The following is a 26,739-nucleotide window of genomic DNA, read 5'->3' as shown; positions in this document are numbered from 1 at the left end:
ATCCCCCGTAGTGACAGGCGGGCTGTCACCACAGCAGGCTGAGGGGCTCGAGCTGGGACCCTGGCCAAGGCTGGGTGGGGAGGGGGTTTCCCCTGTGTTGGGTGCATTTACCCACTACCTGTGACCACCGCCATTGCACGGAGGGTTTGGGGGCACTGTGGCTTCCAGTCAGCAGAGCTGTGCTGTGGCCATGGGCCGAGGGGGTGGCAGTAGCTAGCGAGGCCTCTGTGGAGGCCAGGAATGGAGGCCAAGGGAAGGCGCTGGTGCCCTGGAGAGATCCTGGTCTGCTGGGCACCACTAGTGTGGCTAGTGGCTTCTTGCCCTCCCACTGGCCCAGCCAAGTTCTGGGGTGGGATGGGGGCAGATGGCTGGGCAAAAGCCTCCAGGCCTGGGGGTGCCCTGGGGTGGGCGGCTCTGGGGTGGGTGGGAAGAAGCCCCAGGGGGCGCTGGGGGTGCCCTGGGGTGGGGGGTCCTGCCGGGGGTGCCGCAGGTGGGATGGGGGCGGGCAGGCGGGCGGAAGCCTCTGGGTGGGACAAGGAAGAAGTCCCAGGGGGGACTGGGGGGGCCCTGGGGTGGGGGGTCCTGCCGGGGGTGCCGCAGGTGGGATGGGGGCGGGCAGGTGGGCGGAAGCCTCTGGGTGGGACAAGGGTGTGGGAAGAAGCCCCGGGGGGGCTGGGGGTGCCCTGGGGTGGGGGGTCCTGCCGGGGTGCCGCAAGTGGGAGGGGGGCAGGTGGGTGGGTGCCCTGGGGTGCTCTGGGCAGGGGTCCCTGGGTGGGGTCTCTGGCCAGGCCCAGCCCCCCTCCCTGGGCTCCGCAGGCGTCCCACGGGGGAACCAGGCCCCCCTGCAGCTCCCCGCCCGATGCCGAGCCCAGGGGCCCCCGGCGACACAGCCCGCCTGGGCCCGGCAAGGAGCGGGTTAAACCCCCAGTGGGCGGGGCGTCGGGAAGCCCCGCCTCTCGGCACGTGACCTCCGCGGGCCAGGGGGCGGAACGAGAAGAAACCGGAACTTGTTGCCCGGCGGAGGAGCGGAGAGACCCTGGGCCGGCAGGTGAGTGGAGCCCGGGGGCCCCCGCCTCGCAGCCCCCCTCACCCCACAGAGGGGCGTGGCCTCCGCCTCGCAACCCCCCTCGCGCCACAGAGGGGGCGTGGCCTCCGCCTCGCAGCCCCCCTCACCCCACAGAGGGGGCGTGGCCTCCGCCTCGCAGCCCCCCCTCACCCCACAGAGGGGCGTGGCCTCCGCCTCGCAGCCCCCCTCACCCCACAGAGGGGCGTGGCCTCCGCCTCGCAGCCCCCCTCGCGCCACAGAGGGGGCGTGGCCTCCGCCTCGCAGCCCCCCTCGCGCCACAGAGGGGCGTGGCCTCCGCCTCGCAGCCCCCCTCACCCCACAGAGGGGGCGTGGCCTCCGCCTCGCAGCCCCCCCTCACCCCACAGAGGGGGCGTGGCCTTTCTCAGCCCCTTCCCTCAAGGATGGGGGAGGGGTCTCTGTGTCTCAGCCCCTCCCCCTTTTGCCCCCTACACCGGGGGAGGGGCTGGGTATGTCTGCGTATCAAAGGTGTCTTTGGGGGTGGCCAGGCCAGTCCTGGAGGGAGAGGCAAAGGGTTGGCCCCGCCCGCCCAGCCCCCTTCCCCAGGCAGGGCACCGGCTGCTGAGAAGTGGGGCAGCGCAGTCCCTCCAGCCCCGCGGGGAGTGGCTGGCAGTGTCTGAGGGAATCGCTAAGGGGGGAGGGAAGCTGGCCTGACTCTTGGTGGTGGACTTGGAGCGGGGCAGGGCAGGGCAAAGCTGCCCCTATATGGGTTGCCCAGGACTTTCTGGTGGCCCTGGGTGGGTGCTGCCATTCGTGGGCTCTTCGCCGCTCACCCCTGCCCTCTCTGCGGTCCAGGATGGGCTCCAGCGCCCTGGTGCAGCAGGAGTACAGGAAGTGTCTGGAGAGGGATTTCCGAAGGGGCCACGCTGGGGTCTGCACTGACCTGGCCCTGTGGGATTTGCTGTGGCAGCGTCTGCTGGAGGATCCGGAGCTGCACGGCACCCTGCGGAACGACGTCTTTGCCACGCTCGCCAGCAGCCTTCAGGGATGGGACGACTTGCCCTTGGCACTCAGGGGGCTGGCCAGGGCCTTCGAGGTCCTTGAGCTGGCAGCTGTCCATCTACACCTCCTCCCTTGGCGCAAGGAGTTCAGCACAATCAAGGTGAGGGTTGGTGTGTGGTCATGGTGCCTCCTGGCTGCACCGGTGTGTCTCTTGGGCATGCTGGATAGAGACAGGGAGCTGCTGAAACAGTGTGCAGGGGCCATTCCGAGCAAATCACTGAAGAGAGAGAGGGTCACTCCAGGGACTTCAGCACAGATTTCCTGGGCTCCAAATTCCCCAGGGGAATAGAATATTCAGGCCCTCCCTTGTGTAGCTGATGATTACACTTGTGCCCAGACAGATCTGGGATTTGTTAAAGAGACCCCCTCAATGGGAGAGGCGCAGTCTAACCCCAGGACCAGGAGTCAGGAACGATCCTTGCTGAAGCAGCATAGGGGTGTGTAGGGCCTTTAGACAAAGGGATTCCACCATGATGGAAACCCTGCCTGTGCCTATATGGCCCCGAGTGGCTAGAATGTGAAGGGGCAGAGGTACTTCGTCTCTGGGCAATGTCACTCTTTGTATGGCTATTGCACAGTCTTGGGTTCAAGGATCTTAGCAACATGATTGGGAAAGCCACAGAAATGGGCCATGGGCTTAGGGCTGAGTAGGACTTGGGACTAGCTGGTTCCTTGATGCAGTGGGTCGTGTCTCCAAAGGAACCCTGATGCAGCAGGGGCAGGTCCTGAGGCACCCGCAGCTGATGTTAGACAGCAAGGTGAACGAAGGTGAGGAGGGGCACCACAGGGAGTTGTGGCACCCTCTGGTGGCTGTGCTGCCTGGAGCCCCATCCCCACAGGGGCAGCCTGGAGGCTAGTGGTGGCCTGCAGTGACCATGCTTTGGGCTGTTGGGCGGGGGCTGAGAATTCAAGGTGCGCTCAGGCTGCCATGGGCTTGGTGGTGCTGATTGCTAACAGGGTGACTAATTGCTCATTGTGTCAGCGTTTGCGGGGCGGAGGGAGGAGTGGCGAGGTCACTTGGTTAGACTGGCTGGGGGTCGACTAGCTGTGTGCTCAGCAAATAACGCGGTGCTTCTGTTACAGATGTTCTCGGGGGTGTATGTGCACTCCCTGCAGGCGGCGCTGTCAGACAGTGACATCGCAAAGAGCTTCCACAGGATGGGATATGTGAAGAGAGATGACCATCACCTCGTGGTGTCCCGCCCACCCCCGGGAGCTGAGCTTGTCCAAGCTGCCTGTGGCTTCTTTGCAGCAAGGGTGGAGTGTGAGATCCTGGGGGAGATCCTACGGCAGCTGGGGCCATGCCCAGTGTCTGCTGAAGACCTGCTACACGTGCGGAGGGGCGTCAGGGACCTGCATGACTGTGTGGAGAAGCTGAAGAGGCTTGTTAGATGGCCGAAAGGCAGAGAGCCCAGAGCCAAGGCGGCTCCTGGCAGTGCTGAAAGCATTGATCTCTATGGGGATGAGCTGAAAAGCCCAGAGGCTGCGAATCTATACAGTGCCCCCTTGGGGGCCAGGTTGCAATCATCCCCATGGGGTTTGTCCTCTCAGGAGCTACATAGGCCTCCCATCTGGGAACAGAACTCCAACCTGTGGAGTGAGGCTGTTGGAGTACCTTGTCCTGAGGATCTCGGGGGAAATGAGGGAAGGATCTGGGACAACGGGGGGGCTAGCGAGTCCGGCCAGGAGCAGCCTTATAGAAATGGGCCCGACTCAGAAGCTGCTGCCTTCTCTTTTATCTCCTTAAGACGGGAGCTTAGCAGGATCAGTGACTCAGTCTCTCCTGAGAATGTGGAGAGCACAAACCCTGCTCTGAGCTCCCCTTCTGACACTGCAGTGCTCGAGCCACATGGGGCAGCAAGCTGCCTAATGCCCCGCTCTGCTGGCAAGGTTATACCCTTGGACTGTAGAGCTGCCAGCATCTGGCCAAAGGCTGCAGAGAGCCCATGGGAGCTGCCGCCTGCTGCCCCATGGCTAGAGAGCAGCAAAAGGGAGGTGCTGGAGTCACCGTGCTACCAGCTGCATTCATGCCTGATCCGAGGTGCTCTCCCTTCCTACTGCTGTGCCACATGCTGCCTGCTCCATGCCAGCGGCTGCGATGCCATGCAGACCTGCAGGAGTAGCCACTGCATGGAGGAGCTGCAGAGCGAGAAGCAGAAGCTCCTGTGGTTAAAGAGGACCGAGGTGGACATGCTGCTGAATGAAGGCTCTGGGGCTCGGCCCTAGCTACAGGACGAGCTGCCTCCCCAGGGCCTGCAAATGCTATGGGATATGCCAACCAAATCCTACCTCTGGCAGAAGCTTCAGGACTTGCCTGATGCCACCTGGTTCTGTTCTAGGGGAAACCTCTGGTGGCAGAGCTGCTTTCCTTCCCCCACCCCGATAGAGCAGTGCTCCGTAGAGACTCGCCCCAGACCCTCCCCTGCTGTAGCTGCCTACACTAACCCTGCCCTACGTTCAACACTACTACTCTCCCTCCCAACTCCTATGAGCCAATTCCAGGGATTGGCCTCTGCTGTGTCTCTGGCATGATCTCCTGGCCCTGCTTAGTCACCGCTCTAGCTTCCCTCTGCCAGAGGAGCTGGGGCCTCTTAGCTCACAGGCTTCTCAGCACAGCCTGAAATATTGGACCTAGGTAAGGACAAGGAGAAACAAGAGTCTCGCTCTTTTTCAAGCAATTCCTGTGAGTTGGTGGAAGGACGCTGCTCCGTCCAGGTGCTCTGTGGCACGGCCCATGTGGACAGCTCTGCCCCAGGAGAGAAGATGGCTTTGGGGAAGATCTTGTGCTGTTTCCCAGCTCATGCTGGTCCTATCCATTGCTTCTCAGGCTGACTGGCCTTAAGGTTCTGGATGGGACTAAAGGTGCCCAGGGGAAGAAGTGTGTGGGTTTAGGCTGGGCCCTGGCCCCTTCTGGCACTGGGGGTTTGAGGTAGAGCAGCTTTTGCCCCAGACTGATGGGTCAGAAGGAAATGACAAACACTTTTAGCTGTGTGCATCTGCCCTTTATTGGGTGATGTGTCTCCCTCATCCTGCCTGGCTCAGCTGCTCAGGGTGGGTTTAAAGCATTCAGAGAGTTAGCAAGCTAGACTCTTGCACTGCAGTATCCCCTAGCACCAAATACCTTTCCTCATGAGTGCTGTGGCACTTTGGGTTCTCCAGAGTCAATGGTTGCTGGAGCTTGGAGGAAGGGTTACACCGTTAGTCCCACGGGATGCAGTGCATTGGGAGTTCCTTTGTGCTATGGCTGATGCTCCAGCTCCTTGGTCAGAGCTGTAGGGATTCAGTTACCATCTCCCCAGGGCTCAGCTCTGATGTCTCGGGACTACTCCTCTGCCTAGGTCACTGCTTGCACCTTTCCTGGGAAGCTGGTCAGTGCTTTGGGGCAGAGAAAAGCTTCTCCCTCCCGCGTTAAGGGTTAAGTGGAATGGGCACTGGCTCCTGGAAATGACAGCCTATCCCCTCCCCATGTGTGCACAACCCAGCTGGAAACACAAAGGCAGCAGGATGTTGGACCCAGGAAAGCCAAAAAGAAAGGGAGCTGCCTCTTGCTGTGGCCTGGGGGCGGGCAAGGCCCCCTCTTGCTATGCTATTTAGAGCAGCACCGCTAGCACTCCCAGCTCAAACTCAGAAAGGGGAAGCTGAGAACACTGGGGATCTCCCCCATTTCAGTGTGAGGTGGCTGGAATCAGTGCCAGGAGCCAGGCACGAAACAGAACCGCCCCGAAAACCCACCCCAGGGTCAGATCCAGTGCTGGGTGCTGTACCTTCCAGGGCACACCTGCCTTTCAGCTGGCCCACTGTCAGTCTGCACTGGCCAAGTACCCCAGCCCCTCTGACTGGGTAAGGCCCCCTTCCCAACTCAGCGCTGACTGGTAAACCTCACCTCATTTCTGCTCTCCTCAGAAGAAAGAAAGAACATTCTCTGTCACCTCCACAGTTATGTAATAAAGGGTTTTTCTTGCTAGCCTGGTATTCTGGCTCCTGGGTAGGGTGTGGGAGCAGGAGCAGCGTGAGTTCATCCCATGCCCCCACAAATTCCACCTGCCCTTTACCAGCGGCTCTTGCTTCAGACTTTCATGTCCTTAACTCACTGAGGTCAGCGGCTCATTAACAGAGGGTGATCTTGTTAAGAAGCTCCAGGTGATGACGGGTAGAGGGGAAGCTGTGGCTACCCAAGCTGCTGAGAGTGCAGTGTGTCACAGGAGAATGAGTCAGAAGCCTTGAGCTCTCAGCACAAGACAAACAGGACTGGCTCAGGCCCCTGCTGGGGTGGAATTCCAAGGTAGGCACAGCTACTGGAGGAAGTGATGCTGCTGCTGCAGTACACTGGCTGAGAGGAGCGCACCAAGCCATGCCCCTCACCTGCAGCTGGGCTGGGAATGCTTCTCACTGCAGCCCCGGGGGTGCTCGGTGGGGAGGGGGGAGAGTTCTGAGCTAGGTCACTACATTGCGTTTCTAGGACTGCGCTCCCTGCCCTGGGCAGGGTTAGGTGACGGGAGAGCTGTGACGCCCCGAGGGCTCTGGCTGGGAGATGCCACGCAAAGGGCAGCCATTCTTGCCTTGCACTGGCTCGGCTGCCTGGGGTAAAGAAGCTAGCTGGCCCGGAGAGCAGCTCTGCAGGACTATCCCTTACAGCTGACACTGGCATGATATTTTATTGCAGGCAGGATCACATGAACCCCCATGAGGAATAAAGAACGAAGGGACTTTTCTATCAACAGTGAGCTGGGCAAGGCCTGCAGCTTGTAACAAACCCAGCAGCCATTCAGGGTTGGCCAGCACGTCTTGCCCCTGGCTGCCCACCTAGGGGTCAAGACAAACACTGCAGGGCTGGAGGTTCCTTTCAGCCCATAGGAATGTGTTTACACATTGCCCTTTCCTTGGAGCTTCTGCCTGGTAGAAGGATCCAACCCGAGGGGCTGGTGATGGGCCAGGCGCCATGAAGGATGCAACTGGCACTGGGTGGAGAGGGATGCAGGATAGATAAGAAGTTTGCCCTGACTGCTCTCTTTGTGCAAAGGTGATAGAACAATCCACAACCCTTGAGCGTATCTCCAGCAGCTGCATTTGAGTCGAAGTTTGGGGTACCGTCCTCCTAGCCAGCACTGAACCCCCCAGCAGGAGGCACCCTGAGAATATCGACAGGTCAAGAGGAGCTTGTACTGCGTCTGCCTTGGGTCCTATAGCAGCTGGTTACAAATCCTCCTTCAGCTCCCAGAGCCTTCCCATCATCTGCTTTGGATGGTCCCTTTATCCGCATCTTTATCCAAACCTTACCCAGAAGAACACAAGTTGAGGATTTATCCACGTGGGAGTAGCTAATCACACAGACTGGCTGAGGCTGTTACCACTGTGGAGCCCACCAGCTTCTTGGGAGTGGGGTGGGAACTTTGGGTCCTCTGAAGCATGGCCTGAGCCCTGTGGGGCACGGGAGAACCACAAGCTGCCTTGGAGGCAGCAGAGCTGGGCCTGGGCTGGGAGTGCTGCAGGCCGCACGCTCACTCAGGCAGCGACAAGCACCCCAATGCATGGCACCACGTGGAGCCTCTGGGAATGAGAGTCTGCACATAAAAACTCACTCACTCCTGGGACTGAAGAGGCCCATAGGAGGGAGCAGGCGCCCTCTTGGGCGAGAGCAGCACGTGGACAGGGAGGTCCGTTTCCCCACTCACAGGTGGGTCTGTGCCTCTCCCAGGTGGGCCAGTACACCAAGGCTCCTCTCCTGACAAGTAACTGGGAAAACTGGCTCCCAGTCTGCACTCCCAACACGAGCTAGGCTCCCGTCTTTTGCAAGCAGTGGAACCTGAGAATCCTGGGGCAGAAAGTGAAGTGGGGCAGCCCATTAGTGCTTTGGCCTCCAGGCACCTGTGGTTCTGTCCAGTCCCCATCACAACCCCCTGCCAGCTGTGAACGTCTCAGCTCAGGAGAGGCCCAAGGGCTGGAATAGCACGTAGTGCTCTTGGTGAGGAGCATCAGCAGGGCGGCGTGGGAGGCTGCAGGTCAGGGCTGAGGCGCTGGCGGAGCTGGGGCAGGGGCTTCTGCCCTGCACTCTCCTAAGCACTCAGTTCATCCTGAATTGAGAGGCTTATGCCTCCCCTGTTGTGTTGCAGTAGGGCTGGGTCACTGCTGGTCCGATTCCAGGGGAGAGAGAAGATAGTTCTTATCCGGCAGAACGTGCAGCCTCAGGGCTTGCTGCGCTTGCCCTGGCTCTCCGCCCCGGCGCTGACGGGAGCAGCTCGCTTGTTGCGGTGGTGGGGGAAGGTGGGCATGAGCTCCGGTTCACAGGCTGGGGAGAAGGGGAGAGGAAATGAGTTTCAGGAAGGGCTGAGTCCCGCAGGCCCCAACAGCACAGTGGAGTCACTTACGCAAGGGCTTTTCTTTGAAGTAGGAACTCTCCAGACAGTCTCCCGCTGTCGCCCTGGGGAGGCAAATGCAGGTTAAAGGAAAAGTCCATCGTCCCCCGCAAACACTCCCGCTGCTTCTTCAGGAAACCTTTGCATAAAAGCGAGACCTTCCTTGCGCCCGAGCAGCACAGCAAGGCTGTGACCACGCTGCTGCGTTCACTTCCTGTCCAGAGGGACAATGCGCAGTACATCCCACGCTGGGCTCCTGCTGCCGAATCCCGCAGGCCCTGCCTGCCAACAGCATCTGGCCGGGGCAGTGCAATCCTGTCCTAGAACGGTCAGACATCGCCCCAGGCTTAGGGTAAAGGGGGCAGCAACGCCTGGGGGCGTGGGGATCAGCCCTGGGAGCAAGGCAGCACTGCAGAAACTGGCACTGCTCCTTAGGCCCAGCTGGTTTGCCGTGATCTGCTCTATCCTCAGGGGAGGAGCTGATTACAATGTAAATGAGCCCCCAGCTCGGGATTGCCCAGTGCTTCCTGGGAGCTGACAGCTCCCCCACACACTGCAGCCGTTTACACTGGAGGGGAACAGCCCTGCCTGGAAGCCACCTGCCACCCACCGAGAAGCCTGGGCCCCACATCACACTGGCAGTTCCATGGCCTGAACTGGGCTGCAGATGGCTCTTTACCTCTTCTTGGGGTCATACATGAAGAGGAAGTTGAGCAGGCGAAGCCCAGCCTCCGACAGCCATGGGAACTTGTGCTTGAGGTTGTTGTAAGGCTGCTTCCGCAGGGTGTACTGGCTCACTAGGGACAGCTTGGAAAAGCCCTGCGGGGACAGGGAGACACAAGTAAGAGTCAGGGAAGAGTGTGGCAGGGTGGGCGATGCAAAGCGAGCACTTACTGGCCAGATGTTTTCATTGGGTGTCCCCAGCAGCTGCACTATCAGGTCAATCTGGTGAATCTCCGAGCTGCCTGGGAGTAACGGCTTGTGGGCCAGCAATTCCGCGAGGATACATCCCACTGCCCTGGGGAGGGAACAGGCCTCCTAGGTTAGTAGGAATCAGGCACATGAATCTCTTGGATCAGACTCCTCCTCCTTTGCCCCCAGCAGCAGATACCTCCTGTTGCTATCGACCCATCTTGGCTTTGGTTCAGTAGGAGATCTTTATACAGATGTGCACATTGCTTCCTGAAGTACCAAGTTGTTGCCCTGACCCCAATCTGTCCCTGGCTGTCCCCCAGGTACTTCTGCAAATTGCAAATTCCTGGCAAGAGCGTTACTCTCCAATACGAGATCCCCTTACCACATATCTACGCCCGTGGTCTGGGTCGTCGTTCCCAGCAGCAGCTCTGGGGCCCGGTACCTGTGCAACGGAATGAATGCAGGAATTACCAATCAGTGGAGCTCCCAAAACTTGTCCCAGATTGACTGCATGGCTGACCCACAGCCTCCGAGGGGGTCCATGATAGGGTGACTCACTCAGGACTAAGCAGAGCCTACTCACCAGAGAGTGACGACTTTAGGGGTCATTGGTTTTAGTGGCACACCGTGAGCACGAGCCAGCCCAAAATCCGCTGCAAGAGAGGACAGATTCAAGGTCAAAAAGCAGGCCAGCTACTGCCCTTGCCTCTGCATTGCAAAATGAGAAAACTGGAAGCATCTCTGGAGCTGTGTTAGCAAACGTGACAGGGGAGCTTACCTATCTTCACGCAGCCTTTATCGGTCATGAGCAGATTAGACACTTTCAGATCCCTGCCATCAGAAAGAAGCCAGTTACTGATGGTTGTGTTAGGGGCAATGCTTCACCTAGGGCCATTCCATGCTGCCCAAAGTACCTGCTGCTCTAAGAGGGTCTCCCTCTGTTCCACTGAGAGCCAAGAAAACAGCCCAAGTGGCACAGCTGGCTCCCAATGCCCAGTCCATTACCTAGTGGCCCTCCCATACAAGCCCTTTACCCACAGTGCCTTTCACTCTGCCCCTTACCTATGGATGATGAAGTTCTCATGAAGATACTGAAGGCCCTTGAGTACTTGTAAGATGATACACTTCACCTGCGAGTGGTGGGAGACAGGATTAGCAAGACAGCATCACATTAGTACTTAACATGTATCTGCATTGGTTCCTACCCTGTCCCCATCACTCTACTATCTCAGTGCCTTCCAGTCGTGCATTAAGCAATCTGACTAACAGCTGCTGACAGCTTATGCCCTGGTTCATTTTATGCAGAAGCTCAAGGTCAATGCAAAGCCGTGCACCCTAGTTTGGAGCCCAAGACCCAAAACATTGTAACAAAGGGGTGTTCTAACTGCAGTGATGCTTACAGGATTTAATGCAGGCAGCAGGCAGTGCCCCATATCACAGAGGGCCAAGGGGGTTAGATTATTTTACCCTATGCCAAACAGGGGAAAGAGGTCGTCAAGTTATGATGAAATCAGATCATGTGACCTGATGACTGACAGCCAATTTACAGACTGGCATCTGTCTTCCAGTGCCCACCACCAGCTCCACCAACACTATCGACGCAGGCTGCCTCAATGCTCTGGGCTGGAATCTGCATCCTTGGCTGCAAGTTGAGCAGAATATGCTGGTAGCCTGCTTGCACTGGCGAGAGCCACAGCTCCCTCTTACAGGTAGGAGTGGTAATGCACCCGCACAATCCACCTGTACCTGAGCCTCAGAAAAGGGCGTCTGCATGTTCTCAAGAAGGCTGGCGAGATCCTGTTCACAGTAACCCATCACCAGGAAAATACTGCAGGAGACACATACCACAGTCAGTCACCTCACTGCAGTTCTACTGTGCTGACCACCCCCACCTCAGTGCGCACACGCCATCGCCACCAGGGGTCATCCAACGACCATTCCTGCCAAGAGCAGGGACAGTACTGACACATGGCATATAGGGGTGGGAGAGACAGGACCCACCACCTCCTCTGAAGGGACAGCAGGTGCAGGGCCAGTACTGTGGGACTATTACCTCTCCAGATGGTTCCCCACAACAACCTCCTTCAACTCCACGATATTGGGGTGCCGAAGCTTCAGAAGCAGAGTGATCTCCCGCAGGCTGCTGATGGGGATTCCTGCAGAGTGGTTGTTGAGTCACGCATTAGAACTCCCCCTCCAGTCCCCTGGCCTGACTCGAGGCTCTGATGTGGTTGTGCAGGGCTAACCACATTTCTGAATAAGTGTTTTAAGAGAGCCCTCGCCATCCCTAAAACTTCAGCTTTACCCCAGAGCTTCCTAGGAACAGCAACTCCCCTTCTCCTCTCCCCTTACCATCTTTCTCCTTGTCCATCCGCACCTTCTTTAGTGCCACAATCTCATCCGTCTGGGTATCTCGAGCACGGTCTGAAACAGTAACACACACCATGTGGTCAGTACCTGGAAGCCATGTCTCACAGCAAAGTCAATGCCTGATCCACCACTGACACCAGTCACCAAGTGAACGGTTAACCATCACCTCTCAACACTGGGAGGTAAACAGTGAAAGCCCCTTCCCCCCCCCCCCAAACTGATGTGCTCATCACTGGGGAACAGACCAGATCCTGGAAGATGGGCTTCAGCCTGTGCTGGGGCTGCCCTTACGCCGAGGGACCTGTGCCACTGAGTATTTTCCACTGTCTTGGGTCGTGAGGAGTTGCTGTCAGCACCCCCTACTGCAGGAAGCAAACCGGCTCCCGCTGCTGAAGCCTGCAGCACACATAACACTTACACACGATGCCATAGGTCCCTTCCCCAATTCGATTCAGCTTCTCAAACTCCTTCACACTCCGACACCTTCCCAGCTGAAAACAGAGAGCCATATCACAGACCAGCCAGCCCCCTCGCCAGAGCTGTCTTGGGGACAGTGTTCAATGATTAGGGCTTATGATTTTCATTGTGAAGTTAGTTTTAAATGGAGCCCTCCAGAAGCTGGAATATGTCATTGCTGCTAGACTGATACACAGCTATATATCACCAGCATGAAACCAAGACAGATGTGAGTTATGTTGCTTAATGCACAGCTGGAAGGCGCTTAGCTACTAGGGTGATGAGCATGGTCTAACAACTATAGCAGCAGTTCTCAAACTGTGGGTCAGCACCTCCTTAAATGGGTCACCAGGGCTAACGTTAGACTTGCTGGGACCCAGGGCTGAAGCCTAAGCCCTGGGCGGCAGGGCTCAGGCTTGGGCTTCAGCCCAGGGCTCAGGTTACAGGCCCTCCCACCTGGGGCTGAAGTCTGTGGGCTTTGACTTTGGCCCCCCTCTGGCCTAGGTGGGCTCAGGCTTTGGTCCCCCCCCTCCTGGGGCAGTGTAGTAATTTTTCTTGTCAGAAGGGGGGCGTGGTGCAATGGAGTTTGAGAACCCCTGCACTATAGGGTAGAACAGCTATATGACAGCATTTCAGCCTTTGGACAGCAAATGTAAGAGCTTCAGAAAGGCTCAGGGCATCATGCTATAAGCAAAGAGTTAGTGTAATGCTTATGGGATTATTACTGTTTGGACACTATTCTAGCTAACGCTTCACAAAGCAACCTGCTGTTGATTTGCTTTGTGAAATGGGGCGAGAGCAATGGCGCCCCTCGCCAGCTATCACTGGGCTGTGCCCAACATCTGGCCAGATTCCCAACTCTGTGTTTGCAAACACGTCTGTCATTTCCACGCCACGTTACCACCACTGCGCGTGCAAACGTGGGAACTGAATTTGCGAGCCGACGTCAGCCTGTCGATCGGCACCATCACCGCCGCGCTTTCCACAGCCTGGGGGTCTGCAGACGCAAAGCGCACTCCAGCAGCCTGGGCGTGTGGTGGGGAGGGCAGGTCCACCTGTCTGCACATCCAGGACCTGGCCTTGGCTTTCCCATGGCCAGACCCCAGCAGGGCTCGCTGGACCCTACCCTGGGCTCTGGATTGGAGGCATCCCCCCACTCTTCCCCCACGCACCCCTCCCTCCTTCCCTGCACCCCCAGTCACCCCACCCCACCTTTCCCCCCCAGTCACCCTACCCCTCCTTCCCCCAGTCACCCCTCCCTCCTTCCCCGCAACCCCAGTCACCCCTCCCTCCTTCCCTGCACCCCCAGTCACCCCGCCCCACCTTTCCTCCCAGTCACCCCGCCCCTCCCTCCTTCCCCCGGTCACCCCTCCCTCCTTCCCCGCAACCCCAGTCACCCCGCCCCTCCCTCCTTCCCCCAGTCGCCCCGCCCCACCTTTCCCCCAGTCACCCCGCCCCTCCCTCCTTCCCCGCAACCCCAGTCACCCCACCCCACCTTTCCCCCCAGTCACCCCACCCCTCCCTCCTTCCCCGCAACCCCAGTCACCCCGCCCCACCTTTCCCCCCAGTCACCCCGCCCCTCCCTCCTTCCCCGCAACCCCAGTCACCCCGCCCCTCCCTCCTTCCCTGCACCCCCAGTCACCCCGCCCCTCCCTCCTTCCCTGCACCCCCAGTCACCCCGCCCCACCTTTCCCCCCAGTCACCCCGCCCCTCCCTCCTTCCCCCAGTCACCCCTCCCTCCTTCCCCGCAACCCCAGTCACCCCGCCCCTCCCTCCTTCCCCCAGTCACCCCGCCCCACCTTTCCCCCAGTCACCCCGCCCCTCCCTCCTTCCCCGCAACCCCAGTCACCCCACCCCACCTTTCCCCCCAGTCACCCCACCCCTCCCTCCTTCCCCGCAACCCGTCACCCCGCCCCACCTTTCCCCCCAGTCACCCCGCCCCTCCCTCCTTCCCCGCAACCCCAGTCACCCCGCCCCTCCCTCCTTCCCTGCACCCCCAGTCACCCCGCCCCTCCCTCCTTCCCTGCACCCCCAGTCACCCCGCCCCTCCCTCCTTCCCTGCACCCCCAGTCACCCCGCCCCACCTTTCCCCCCAGTCACCCCGCCCCTCCCTCCTTCCCCGCAACCCCAGTCACCCCGCCCCTCCCTCCTTCCCCCGGTCACCCCTCCCTCCTTCCCTGCACCCCCAGTCACCCCGCCCCTCCCTCCTTCCCTGCACCCCCAGTCACCCCGCCCCACCTTTCCCCCCAGTCACCCCGCCCCTCCCTCCTTCCCTGCACCCCCAGTCACCCCGCCCCTCCCTCCTTCCCTGCACCCCCAGTCACCCCGCCCCACCTTTCCCCCCAGTCACCCCGCCCCTCCCTCCTTCCCCGCAACCCCAGTCACCCCGCCCCACCTTTCCCCCCCAGTCACCCCACCCCTCCCTCCTTCCCCGCAACCCCAGTCACCCCGCCCCTCCCTCCTTCCCCCGGTCACCCCTCCCTCCTTCCCTGCACCCCCAGTCACCCCGCCCCACCTTTCCCCCCAGTCACCCCGCCCCTCCCTCCTACCCTGCACCCCCGGTCACCCCACCCCCCCTTCTTCCCCCCCGGCTCCATAGGGGGCGCTGCCTTAACCCTTTCCCGCTCGGACTCGGCACCCCGCTCACCCTGTCCCCAGGGGGCACCGGGAAGAAGCCCCCACCGCGCAGGCGCTTCAGTCGCAGCACTTCTGGCTCCTGCCCGGGGCAAGCGTCCTCCGCCATGATCCCCGCACCCGGGGGGTGGAGCCTCGCGCTTCACCACGGCGCATGTGCACAACCCCGTCCCTCCTCCTCGCGCAGGCGCAGTACGTGACTTAGCCCACCCTGCCCTCAGCGTCTCTAGCGACGGTTGCTATGCAGGGCCTGCAGGGCCTGCTATGCAGGGGCTGTGGGTGGGGAGCGCCCCCGTGAGCGGGGGGGGAGGGGGCTGTGGGTGGGGAGCGCCCCCGTGAGCGGGGGCTGTGGGTGGGGAGCGCCCCGTGAGCGGGGGGGAGGGCGCTGTGGGTGGGGAGCGCCCCCGTGAGCGGGGGGGAGGGCGCTGTGGGTGGGGAGCGCCCCCGTGAGCGGGGGGGAGGGCGCTGTGGGTGGGGAGCGCCCCCGTGAGCGGGGGGAGGGGGCTCGGGGTGGGGAGCGCCCCTGTGAGTGTGGGGGGGAGGAGGCTGTGGGTGGGGAGCTGTGGGGAGCGCCCCCGTGAGCGGGGGGGGAGGGCGCTGTGGGTGGGGAGCGCCTAGGCAGGCCAGGTGAGCGGCGTGGAGGGGGCCCCGGGGGAGCGAGTTGCCACCTGCCCAGGTTTTCCCAGGATTGCCCCTTGTTTGAAGCCACTCTCTTGGATGATGTGGTTCTGATGTGCTGATTTTTACACCTCAGAGGTGGCACCCCCAGTGTCCCGAGAGGGCCCACGTTGCTGTGTTGTTCATGGAGAGGTCGGGATCCAGGAGGGGATGTTCCATCCTGATCTCTCTGGTTTCAGTTCCCTCTGGGTGTGCTGCAGTCCCTGGGGGCTGGTGGCTTGGGCCAGGAAGAAGCATAGCTTGCTGAAGCTGCCCTCTCACAAGGGGCAGACCTCCGCACTGAACATGATGGACAGTTGTGAGCTGCTTCGTGTCATGCTGTTTGGGATGGCGCTCAGAGGGCGCGGTGATGAGCATGGTAGAAATACCTAGAGAGGATCTGGCCTCAGGCAACGGGCAGAAGACCAGCCGACTGTGTAAGGATCTGGCCACAACTCATTTTTTTTTTGAAGCAGAGAAAACAATGATGCTCTTGCTCTTTTCAAAAATTCCAGATTTGGAGGGTTCAGGTTGCTTGGGAGCTCTGAGTAATAGAGAGGGAAAGGAGGTGGCCAGCTTGCCTAGCAGTGCATGTACCACAGACAACTCCCACCTCAGCAATAACACACAATTAACCAGATGCTACTTTGTGGATTTTTTCATTTCGTTCAGTAAGAATTTGTTGTAAGGCAATGCAGATAATATACAGTGCAGTGAAACCTGCTCTACCTGCTAATCATGATGGCTCTATTTAGTGGCTGGACATATTACAGCTGACAATGTTTGAAAGCTGTCTGTTGGAGAGAGGAATAGGGTAGACATTTTAACACCATTGGCATTTCATTGGAGGGATTGGAAATCTGATAGGATTGTCTCTCTGTTAGGGACAGTTGGCAGGTAAGAAATCTCCGAGGCCCGGTAAAAGTTGCGATCAGCATCATGTTCACCTGCGTTATTTAATGAGGACATCTGTGTGTCATGAGGCAGAAGTTGGACCAATAATGTCAGAAGCAATTTAGATATTTGGAAAATGAAAACACTTTCGACAGCCATGGTGGAATGGACAAATACTAAAAGCTAAGATCAAAGGCCCAGATTCACAAAGGTGTTTCAGCTCTTAACTTCCAATGAGTTCAATGATTTTAAATGCAGAGCATGTCAAATTTAAATCTGTCTGGAGTTGGGAGACGTGAGCTCCATTCCTGGCTCTGCTGTGGAATTCCTGAGTAACCTGCTTCAGTTTCCTCAGTTGTAAAATGGGGATAATGATACCAACCTACCTCCCAAGAGTACTATATGTCTTAAATTATATTTGTGAAGCACATTGATATCCTTGAATGGAAGTTTCTATAGTAGTGCAAAGTACACTCATTATTAAATGCCTGACCATACTCACCAGCAGCACTGAATTAATATTAATACATTTTTAAAACTGAGTAGGATAGCCTTGCAAAATTCTAGTCTAGGGAGGAGCGGAAAGGTCCTCAGGTGAGGCAAATTATTTTTTTGACAGGTAAGTAAAATGTCCTTAGTTTTGTCATTATCATCCTCTTGATACAGATGAGCGAATAGATTTTGTGATGACCAGAGATGCAGAGATTCTGAACACTAGGTTAGATGTTGATAGATGTTTGGCTGCATGTGTGTGTTCCCTCTGTGTGCAGCCCCAGCCCTGCGCAGATAGCTGGCATGGGAGACCTCTAGCAAACTGCCCAACGACCACAAGATCCATTAAGGAACGAAGGCACCAAGCCAGGTTTGTTGTCGACAGAACATGGTATTAGTATCCTGCAGACTCTACCAAACCACTAACACATGTATGGCCATTACAATGGACCAGCTCAGTGAACGGTGGACCTCTCCGTTCCTTCCTAGGCTAGACAAAGATAATCCCTCTGAGATACATCTTTATACTCCAAAACAAACAAGTTAGTACTGCCCCTCTGACATAATAGTTACTGCCCCCTGATGTGATTAGTTATCACCCATCACCTTGTACATGTTGGTTGGATCAAAACTTCTCTATTACGTATGGTCATCCTGACTTTATCTTTTAGGAGGGGTCAGTGTGTTCCTGTTATCCTTGGGGGATGTTTTTGTACCATCCTTGATATCGGGATGTTCTGGTACCACTTGATTCAGGATTATGTTTGCGTGAGTACTCTGTGACTAGCACATTTTAGGAATGGGTATTTCTGCAATATCAGCCCTGTTCTTTTCAGATTCTGTGAGCAGGTCCTGCCTCATACCAAGCCTCTGATACAAGGGCTTATGTCTCAGCCTCTCTTACTACATAGGGTATCCTGATGGGAAAGGGAGAGTTTATAAAACAATATTTGTTGGAAAATCAGCTTTCAGTACCAAGCAGCACTTCTTGGCAAATATTTGCTTAAACCTAAAATTGATCCATAATGAGGGGTTTAGGTATGTGCCTTAAAACACACATTTCACCTGCTTTTTACAAATAAATATTTTATAACTGAGGAGTCTCATAAAAATCTCACACTCTGTGGTTCTGGCGCCAAGTTAGCAGATTACAGTTTTTACATAAAAGGTGAACTGAAAGGCTTTTTACCTGCCAAAACCTGAGCTTAAGGTTCTTCTGTGTTTTCGTGGCTACAGCTGATAACATCACTAATATCCAAAGAGTAGCGAGTATTTTCATTTTAGGTGCTTAAAATGTCATCAGTTATTGCTGGGGTAGCTCAGAGCCCTAAGCTTGGATCTTGGAATCTAAATGAAGGAAGAAATGATTTTCTGATGGTCTGTTTGTCGTGTAACAATTGGGTCTGAAATCTTTAGGCTCCCTGGAATGACAAGGTTCAGACCCCAGCAGCAGGATCATCTCAGCCCTTCTCCTTCTGAGGTCTGGTAGATTAAAAGAGTTCAGTGCAGGATCCTCAAAACCAAGGTCCCATCTACTCTGCGGAGACATTAAAGACTGCTTGAGCCACTTCACATAAAGATGGGGCCTGGCCCAAAATTCCCCTCCCTCAGTGTTCTGCTGCCCTCCACTCCAAAGGTGGCCGCATTTCCAGGGTGCTGCACATACACGCTGTGGGATCGTTTGGGGTGAAGATCGTTTGCCATGGTGATTTATCTGTCATGTGTCTGCCCACACATGTATTCTGTTACTGACTTGCACACTTAAGCCATTGATTACATATATTTATTTTGAAGCAAGCTTTTCAGTTCACCTTTAAATGTAGCTATTTCCTGCCCTTCTCCAGATGTCATATAGAGCTGAGGAAAGTGAGACCATGGAAGAGCTGGTTGTGTCAGATTCCTGTTTAATGGTTGTGGGGTCCAGGGTTGTATACTGGCCCTGTGTGGTGGCAGTCATCACATCCTGGTGTCTTTGTATTGTTGCTATGAGCAATAGCTACTCTCCAGAGCCAGAGCTCATGCTGCTTCTTTTCTGACTTTGTAAGCCGCTATGGTGCTGGGTTTTGTGTGCACATTGTATGAACCGCTGTCAGCTATATCCCTGATGGTTTTTGACTCAGGGAGATCATCCACTGAAGTACTCGACATTTCATCATCCAAGGGACCAGTGACAACAATTTTGGGGATAACCCTTTTCTTCATCAGTTTATCCAGTGTCTCTACAGGAAAGGGATAGAGAAAGAAAACCAAGCCTTGTATAAAGGACTGAATTCTCTCTTGCTTGCTGCATTTTTACATTGGAGTATAAACACAGGGGGAAACCCATATGCCCACTTGTAAGGAGACGTGATTGTACTTTATAGGGGCATGCATCTAGCAATCAGGTAAATAATTTATCCAGACAAACATCCAGGCTTCAGCAGATCTTCATCCAATATAGACAGAGAGGCATATGGGTCTGGGAGATGGCATCTCCTCTAATGGGCTTTTACTGAACTAAGAGTTCAGAAAACCTTGTACTAGTGACGAGAGGACACAGGGAGAGTCAGGTACAGGTACGCAGGAAACACTTCCAGCAGTGGTGGCACAGGTGGGTTCAGGCAAAGTGAGCACAGGTGCCATTCTAACCTGGGGTCCCCTTTCCCCTCTCCTTCCACCCAAGCATCACAAGTCTGACCTGTGGCACCCATGAATAGTCTGGGCCTCTGATGAGCACAGGTCACCAGTACAAACTGCATGGCCCTTTTAAGAGGACTGAGGGTGGGACCTACCAAACAGGTTTCTTTCCGATTCAGTCCAGGATTTGAACCCATCTCTAGGAATAATGGATTATGCTGTATAATCCAGGGCAGCAGACTAGGAGACAGGCCAGCTTTGCCACTGACCTGATGTATGAGTTTGGGCAAGGCCCTGCCCCTCGCTGTGTCTGTAAAAGGGGAGTAGTAATACCCTCCCCTGTAAAGTGCAGTGAGATCTGTGAGTGAAAAGCATTGTGAGGGCTCCGTATTCTTGTTCTATAATCCACTGAGCCAGTATCAGCCTCTTCTGATAAGACTAGAAACTATGTCAACTGGGGAGAGCTGGGTGCTGAAAAAGCATGTAATTCAGTGATTATTACTAGCCAGTAACGAGACGTCCTTTCTCTGGGGAGGAGAGTTGCAGTGAGCCTGGGGACGACAGGAAATGCACAGAGGTGTGGCTTCAGTGAATGCGATATTGCTAGTAACCCGCCTTCTCCAAATGGCCACAACTGCCAACCAGAGCGGCCCGGTCACTGCTACTCACCCTCCTGCCTCTGAACTTTCCTATGAGCCACATTTGCGATAGCAAGAAAGAAACCAGCTGCAGCCCAAACACCCAGTGTTCTATGGGGAGGACAAAGAGCGGGAAGCCTCGGGGAAAGATGCCAGTAGCTCATGCAAACTTGGATAAAGAGCCAGCGTGACGTAACCTTTGACTGGAACGGACCCTCTTGAATGAACAGGTCTTGGGAAGGGGAAGAGGACATGATTCAATTAACCACTGAACGATACTGGACGCTACCATCACCTCCACCTCGTTGGTGTCTATAGAGTCGCTAGCTTCCCCAGAGCTCCTGGATGTCCAGCAGTCATTTTCCGACCCAGTGTGTCTTCTGAGTGGATTTAGAACATCTGGCCTGAGACCTGTTTTACCCCGCAAATTTACAATAGGGGCAGTGTGGTGTGATCCGGGATCTGGGCCCATTTTACACCATTTGTGCCTGTTATGGCCTATTAAAAACCACATATTAAAAGGGAACATCGCTGTTGAGTAGCTTAGGTCTAAAGAAAACTTGACCTGGTTTAAAACTGTCATCATCCAGTGAGGAGCATCCATGAGCCAAGCACATGCCTTGCGTGACTCCCCTGAGGTCAGTTTTGTTCTGTGGTTTGAATGCCCTGCTGTATGTCCCCTACCTTGTCCGTAAGAACTGTCAGTGGACATCTGACCTCGCTGCAGTTTCTTTGTTGGTTTAGAAACAGAAGCTTTAGAGAGATTGCTGTGGTCCCATGAAGAACTCTGCTGTTTCTCAGATTGCTCCTGTTTTTTTGGCTGTTTGGACTCCCTGTACTTGTTACGAACTATGCTCTGCGGGACATCAGCTGCAAGAAGAATTTGGGATGCAAAGGAAAGAGAGAAAGAGAGCCCTCTTCAGTTGTTTAATGCTATGGCACAGTATGCTAGTAGCCCTGGCCTTAGCCCCAGTCTGCTCCTCCTTGTTTATAGTCATGGTCTTTTAAAATACAGCTCTTGGAGATGTGAGAATGTTTACTGTTTATAGGGTCACTCATCATTACTTGGCTGTTGGATCAGCTAGAGAGAACAGGGCCCAGCATGAATTCCTGGAAGTGTCTGGTCTCTCTCTCTTTGTGCCTCTTTTCTTTTTGGGGAAAACTGAAGCCTTGACACTGCAGGAGGAAAATGCTTGCTCTCCTCATTGCATACACACTTTGGGGATATGTTGGGGCTATGGATATGAGGCAGATAGGCACAGAGCTGTGGAAATGGTGGGCACCCCACATATAGTATTTCTTGTCCCTGGGCAATCAATTTATTTTAATTGCTTTTCATAGATTTATGAATTACAAGGCAGGCTGAAGGGACTGTTGTTATAATCTAGTCTGATGTCCTGCATAACACGGGCCCTAGGATGGCCCTGAATTAATTCCTGCTTCAAGGCCAGCAGTTGAGCTTGAACCAGAACAGATCTTTTAGAAAAACATCCAATCTTGATTTAAAAGTGTCCCGTGATGGTGAAACCATGACAACCCTTGGTACATTGTTCCAATGGTTAATTACCCTCACTGTTAAAAATTTGCACCTTATTTCCGGTCTGAATTTGTCTAGCTTCAACTTCCAATCACTGGAGCTTGTTACAGCTTTGTCTGTTCGATTGAAGAGCTTTCTATTATAAACTTTTTTTCCCCCAGGTAGGTACTTATAGACTGGGATCAAGTCACGCCTTCACCTTCTCTTTGTTAAGCTCAATAGAAAGAGCTCCTTGAGTCTGTCACTATCAGACAGGTTTTCCAATCCTTTAATCGTTCCCATGGCTTGTCTGTGAACCTTTCCACTGTATCAACCTCCTTTTTCAATTGTGGATACCAGAACCAGACGCAGCGTCCCAGCAGTGGTCGCACCAGTGCCAAATACAGAGATAATATACTCTCTCTGCTCCTACTTAGTATTCCTCTGCTTATACATCCAAGGATTGCGTTAGCCCTTTTGGCTACAGCACCACATTGGATCTCATGTTCAGGTGATTACCCACCTGACCATGGGCGGCGGGTTGCATAGGCGGGGGGAGGCTGTGCCTCCCCAAACAGCCAGGCATGGCCCCGCTCCCTGCTTACCACTGCTCCCTGTGTGCAGCTCCAGTCCCCAGTGCTCCAGCTGGGGCTGGGGAGGCTGGGGCCGCATGCCACTCCCCTTCCTGGTGCTCGGGGGGGGGCATTCTGGGGGCTGCGGCCTCCCACCCTCCCATGCTCCGATGCTTGGGGAGGTCTGCAGCTGCTTGCCTTCCTGGCACTCTTGGGCTGGGGACATTCTGGGGTGTTCTGGGTGCTGTGGCTGCCCGCCCTCCCATGCTCCGGAACCGGGGGCGGGGACTACGGCCGCCTACCCTCCTGCGCTATGGAGCTGGGACGGCTGGAGCTGCACGTCGCCGACCCTCCCAGCACTCTGGGTTTGGAAGGGCTGCAGCCACACAGCGCCCGCCTTCCTGGCACTCCAGGGATGTGGGGGCTTTTGGGGCTGGGATGCTAGCCTTGGGCGGGACTGGGCCGATGGCCATGGTGGAGGGGGCTCTGGGCTCCAGCGGAGGGGGCAGAAGAGGCGGGGCCTTGGGTGGAAGGGGCGGGGTTGGAGGCTAGCTTCTCGCAGCCAGCGGTTCACGTGCTGCCCATGCACCTGACCCCCAAGTCTTTTTCGGAGTCACTGCACTGCTTCCCAGGAGGGAGTCCCCCATCCTGTAAGTGTGGCCGACGTTCTGTATTCCTAGATGTATGACCTTTTGTGTGTCTGTACTGAAACACATTGTTTGCTTGCGCCCAGGTTTCTAGGACATCTAGAGCACGCTGTATCAGTGACCTGCCCTCCTCCTTATTTACCATTCCCTCAGTCTTTATCAGTGATGATTTTATGTTTTCTCCCAGGTCATTGATAAAAATGTTAAATTGCACAGGTCCAAGAACTGGTCCTTGTGAGACCTCACTAGGAACTCACCCATTCCATGATGATTCTTTGTTTACAATTAGATTTTGAAAACTACCAGCCAGTTTTTAATCCAGGTAATGTCCACCATGTTGATGTTGTATCATTCTAATTTCTTAATCAAAATATCATGTGGTATCACATCAAATGCCTTTCAGAAGTCTACATATATTACATCACACTATTACCTTTATCAACCAAACTTGTAATCTCATCAAAAATCCCTATCAAGTTAGTTTGACAAGATGTATTTTCAATAAATCCATATTGATTGACACTAATTGCATTACCCTTCTTTAATTCTTTATTAATCAAGTCTAGCATCATTCCGTTATTTTGCCTGGGATCAATATCAGGCCGACATGTCTATAATTACCCAAGTCATCTTGTTTGTTCTTTATAAATATTGGCACAACATTAGCTTTCTTCCAGTCCTCTGGAAGTTCCGCAGTGTGCCAAGACTTACTGAAAATCAATACTACCTATCCAGACTGCTCCTCATCCAGCTTTTTAAAAACTCTTGGGTGCAAGTTATCTAGACCTGCTGATTTAAAAATGAATGACTTTGGTAGCTGCTGTTTAGCATCCTCCTGAGTTACTGCTGGAATGAAATGCTTTGAGCAGGGGGTTGGACTAGATGACCTCCTGAGGTCCCTTCCAACCCTGAGATTCTGTGATTCTATTTCACCATCATCAGATGATATGACTACTTCACCTGGGCTTTTTTACAAATACAGAACAGAAATATTTCTTGAGCTTTTCTGCTCTTTTTTTTGCATTATTACAGTTCAACCATCTCCATCTAGTAATGGACCAGTACCATTGTTAGGATTCCTTTTGTTCCTAATACACTTAAAAACTACTTTTTGTCCTTAACTCTTCTGGTTATAGACTTCTCTTGTGTCCTTTTGCTTCCCCTATCAACCTTCTTATCTATATTTATTTCTATCAACTTCCTCTCTTTCCATTTGTTATGTATATAATTTTTATAGCGGCTTTCACTTACCCCCTAAGCCAGGTTGGCTTTTTAACCAATGTAGTCTTCTGTCTTGATTGTGGCTTTGGGGGCATCTAGCAATATATTCTTAAATAGTTCCCAATTATCATTCCCATTTCTCTGTTTAAAATTCTTTCTCCCAGCTGATCTGGCTCATAATTCTTTTCAACTTCATGAAATTGTATATGTGTGTGTGTGTATAAAGGTAGATACACACAGTTTTTATTGGTTTGGACTTTAGGTGATTATTCTGTTTTCATAAAACAAATATAAAGAACCCAATAATGTTTAGTTCTATGGTCAGTTCCTCTTTATTTGTCAAGATGACATTTTCTCAAGTTGGATGCAATATTTTCAAAACAAATGTTTCAGAAAAAACAAAATCTGTGTCAACAGCCCAGCCCTCCTGAGCAACCCACAACTGCAAACCACAGGTCAGAGCACAACCATTGCAAGCAACGCTGTAACGACAAATGAAGGCACACAAAAAGGCAGGGTATGACATTAATGGATCAGAGGTATGGGGACACCCCCCCATTCTGACATGCAGCCCAGGTTTGGAGGATAAAAGTCCAACCAAGGTTCTACATCTTTTATTGCTTGGACAGACTGGGAATGCTGAACTAGTAGCAATAAAGGGCTCCCTTGGGAAGTGCTCTGAGATCTCTGAGTGAAAAGCATGATGTGAGAGCTTAGTATTACTATTATATAAGCCGCTGATCCAGGATCTGTGCACTTTGATAAGACCAGAAACTATATGTATCAATTGGAGAGAGCTCAGGTGGGGGCTGAAAAAGCATGTAATTCAGTGATTATTACCAGCCAGTAAATGAAAAGTCTTTTCTCTGGGGAGGAGAGTTGCAGTGAGTCTAGGGATGACAGGAAGTGCCCAAAGATGTGGCTTAGGTAGATCAGTAATGTTGCCAGTAAGTCATCTTCTCCCAGTGGCCACAACTGCCAGCTGGGTGGGCCCAGTACTTGCCCTCCCTCCCTCCCTTGAACTTTCCTACAAGCCACATTTGTGATAGCAAGTAAGAAACCAGCTGCAGCCCAAACACACAATGTTCTGGGGGATGACAAAGATTGGGAAGCCCCAGGAAAAAGATGCTTAGAAATGGCCAGTAGCCTACATAGCTGTGGATGAAAAGCCTGGGTGACAAAGCCTTTGACTGGAAAAGGGCGTGCTCTTGAAGGAGGACGTTCTGGGAAAGGGAGGAAGACATGGTTCAATTAACCACTGAACAATACTGGATGGTACCATCACCTCCTCCTGCGTGGTGTCTATAGAGTCACTAGCTTCCCCAGGGTTCCTGGATGTCCAGCAGTCATTTTCTGACTCAGTGTGTCTTCTGAGTGGATTTAGAACATCTGGCCTGAGACCTGTTTTACCCAGCTAACTTCTAAGGGGACAAAATGTTGAGATCTGGGTCTACTTCACACGGTCTGTGGCCTGTTATGGCCCATTAAAAATCACATATTAAAAGGGAACATTGCTGTTGAGTAGCTTAGGCCTAAAAAGTGACCTGGGTTAAAACTGGTGTGATTACTGAGGATCATCCCTGGGACCTTAATGGGCCACGCACATCCCTGGTGTGACTCCCCTGAGGTCAGTTTTGTTCTGTGGTTTGAATGCCCTGCTGTTTGTCCCCTACCTTGTCTGTAAGAACTGCCAGTAGACATCTGACTTTGCTGCAGTTTCTTTGGTGATATAGAAACAGAGGCTTGATCAGGTCTGCTGTGCTCCTGTGAAGGTGCTGAACTTTGCTGTTTCTGAGATGGCTCCTGGGTATTTGGCTGTCTGGACTCCCTGCTCTGGTTACCAACTAAACTGTGCCGGACTTCAGCTGCAAGAATTTGGGATGCAAAGAAAAGAGAAACATTGATAACCCTTGTCAGTTGTTTAGTGCTGGACACAGAACATTAGTAGCCCATTGCCACAGTCTGCTCCCACTTGTTTTTATACATGGCTATTTACAATACAGCTGGTAGTGATTTGCGGGTGTTATTGATAAGGTCGCTCATTATTACTTGGCTGCTTGAGCGCTTAGGGAGGAATTCTTGGAAATGGTTGGTTTTTCTCTTCTCATCCGTTTTTTGGGAAAACTGGATCCCTGTCAGTGCAGAAAGAGCTTGCTCTCCTCAATGCACATGCGCTTGGGGGATTTATTGGAGCTATGGAATGAGGCAAACAGGCGCAGAGCTGGGGAAATTGCAGGTTGCAGTTACCGGGCAAACTGCACAACTGACCCCTCCTTATTTTGCAGAGTGCATCCCCTCCAAGGTCTCTGGCCCCTAGCCGTCACCTGGCTCTGGGTGGAATGACATGATTCTCCCACTCTCAGATCAGGCCCTGAGCTGCAGTCCCCTGCTACTTACGTGATTGCCTCAGCAGGTCTGAATGGCTCAGACCTTGCAATTCTGCTCCTTGTGAGAGCAATGACAGTGGTAAATACAGTGTCTAGCCAGCCTACTTAAAGCACTGGAACAAAAGTCTGGAACAAAAGTATTTCAGAGAAAACACATCTTAAAAACAACGAACCAGATTGTTCACGTCTAGCTTTATTCTAAGGCTTACCATTCCCAGGCTCTGGGAAGGCTCATTTCTTTAGACTCCCCCACAATGTTTTTCTCTATCTCTCAGCCTGTCTCCC

The 26,739-nt window shown here is 54.3% G+C and overlaps 2 protein-coding genes across 5 annotated transcripts; one reads left to right on the top strand and one right to left on the bottom strand.

Moving 5' to 3' along the window:
• The first annotated feature begins 981 nt into the window (after positions 1 to 981).
• SPATA2L (spermatogenesis associated 2 like) lies at positions 982 to 6,050 on the top strand. The gene is made up of 3 exons (XM_048816484.2): positions 982 to 1,048; positions 1,880 to 2,186; positions 3,170 to 6,050. Exons 2-3 carry the CDS (start codon positions 1,881 to 1,883, stop codon positions 4,310 to 4,312), a joined length of 1,449 nt encoding a protein of 482 aa, XP_048672441.1. The 5' UTR covers positions 982 to 1,048; position 1,880; the 3' UTR covers positions 4,313 to 6,050.
• Positions 5,067 to 14,976, bottom strand: CDK10 (cyclin dependent kinase 10). 4 transcript variants are annotated; one of them, XM_048816485.2, is made up of 14 exons: positions 14,828 to 14,952; positions 12,143 to 12,215; positions 11,707 to 11,778; positions 11,408 to 11,510; positions 11,101 to 11,182; positions 10,417 to 10,484; positions 10,133 to 10,185; positions 9,938 to 10,007; positions 9,737 to 9,796; positions 9,334 to 9,457; positions 9,119 to 9,258; positions 8,452 to 8,504; positions 8,252 to 8,372; positions 5,067 to 7,359 (listed from the first exon to the last, which is right to left on the bottom strand). In XM_048816485.2, the coding sequence occupies exons 1-13, from the start codon at positions 14,921 to 14,923 to the stop codon at positions 8,269 to 8,271; spliced, it is 1,098 nt and encodes a 365-aa protein (XP_048672442.1). In that variant the 5' UTR covers positions 14,924 to 14,952; the 3' UTR covers positions 5,067 to 7,359; positions 8,252 to 8,268. The 4 variants fall into 4 exon arrangements, with proteins under 4 accessions (XP_048672442.1, XP_048672443.1, XP_048672444.1 ...); XM_048816486.2 differs by having other exon boundaries at positions 5,067 to 8,372; positions 14,828 to 14,976; XM_048816487.2 differs by lacking the exon at positions 14,828 to 14,952 and adding an exon at positions 13,082 to 13,319 and having other exon boundaries at positions 5,067 to 8,372.
• Positions 14,977 to 26,739: the final 11,763 nt, after the last annotated feature.

Source organism: Caretta caretta, chromosome 12 (assembly GCF_965140235.1).
Source record: "Caretta caretta isolate rCarCar2 chromosome 12, rCarCar1.hap1, whole genome shotgun sequence".
Classification (NCBI taxonomy): Eukaryota; Metazoa; Chordata; order Testudines; family Cheloniidae; genus Caretta; species Caretta caretta.
Note: the sequence above shows the minus strand (reverse complement) of the source record. Positions and strands in the feature narration are given on the sequence as shown.

What these genes read in the sequence shown, in the direction of transcription:
- SPATA2L (XM_048816484.2), top strand. Translation starts at nt 1,881, where the DNA reads ATGGGCTCCAGCGCCCTGGTGCAGCAGGAGTACAGGAAGTGTCTGGAG. An exon ending in AGGAGTTCAGCACAATCAAG is followed by an intron (nt 2,187 to 3,169) that starts GTGAGGGTTGGT and finishes CTTCTGTTACAG; the next exon opens with ATGTTCTCGGGGGTGTATGT.
- CDK10 (XM_048816486.2), bottom strand. Translation starts at nt 14,923, where the DNA reads ATGGCGGAGGACGCTTGCCCCGGGCAGGAGCCAGAAGTGCTGCGACTG. An exon ending in AGGGACCTATGGCATCGTGT is followed by an intron (nt 11,779 to 12,142) that starts GTAAGTGTTATG and finishes TTACTGTTTCAG; the next exon opens with ACCGTGCTCGAGATACCCAG. An exon ending in CTTCAAAGAAAAGCCCTTGC is followed by an intron (nt 8,373 to 8,451) that starts GTAAGTGACTCC and finishes CCTTCTCCCCAG; the next exon opens with CCTGTGAACCGGAGCTCATG.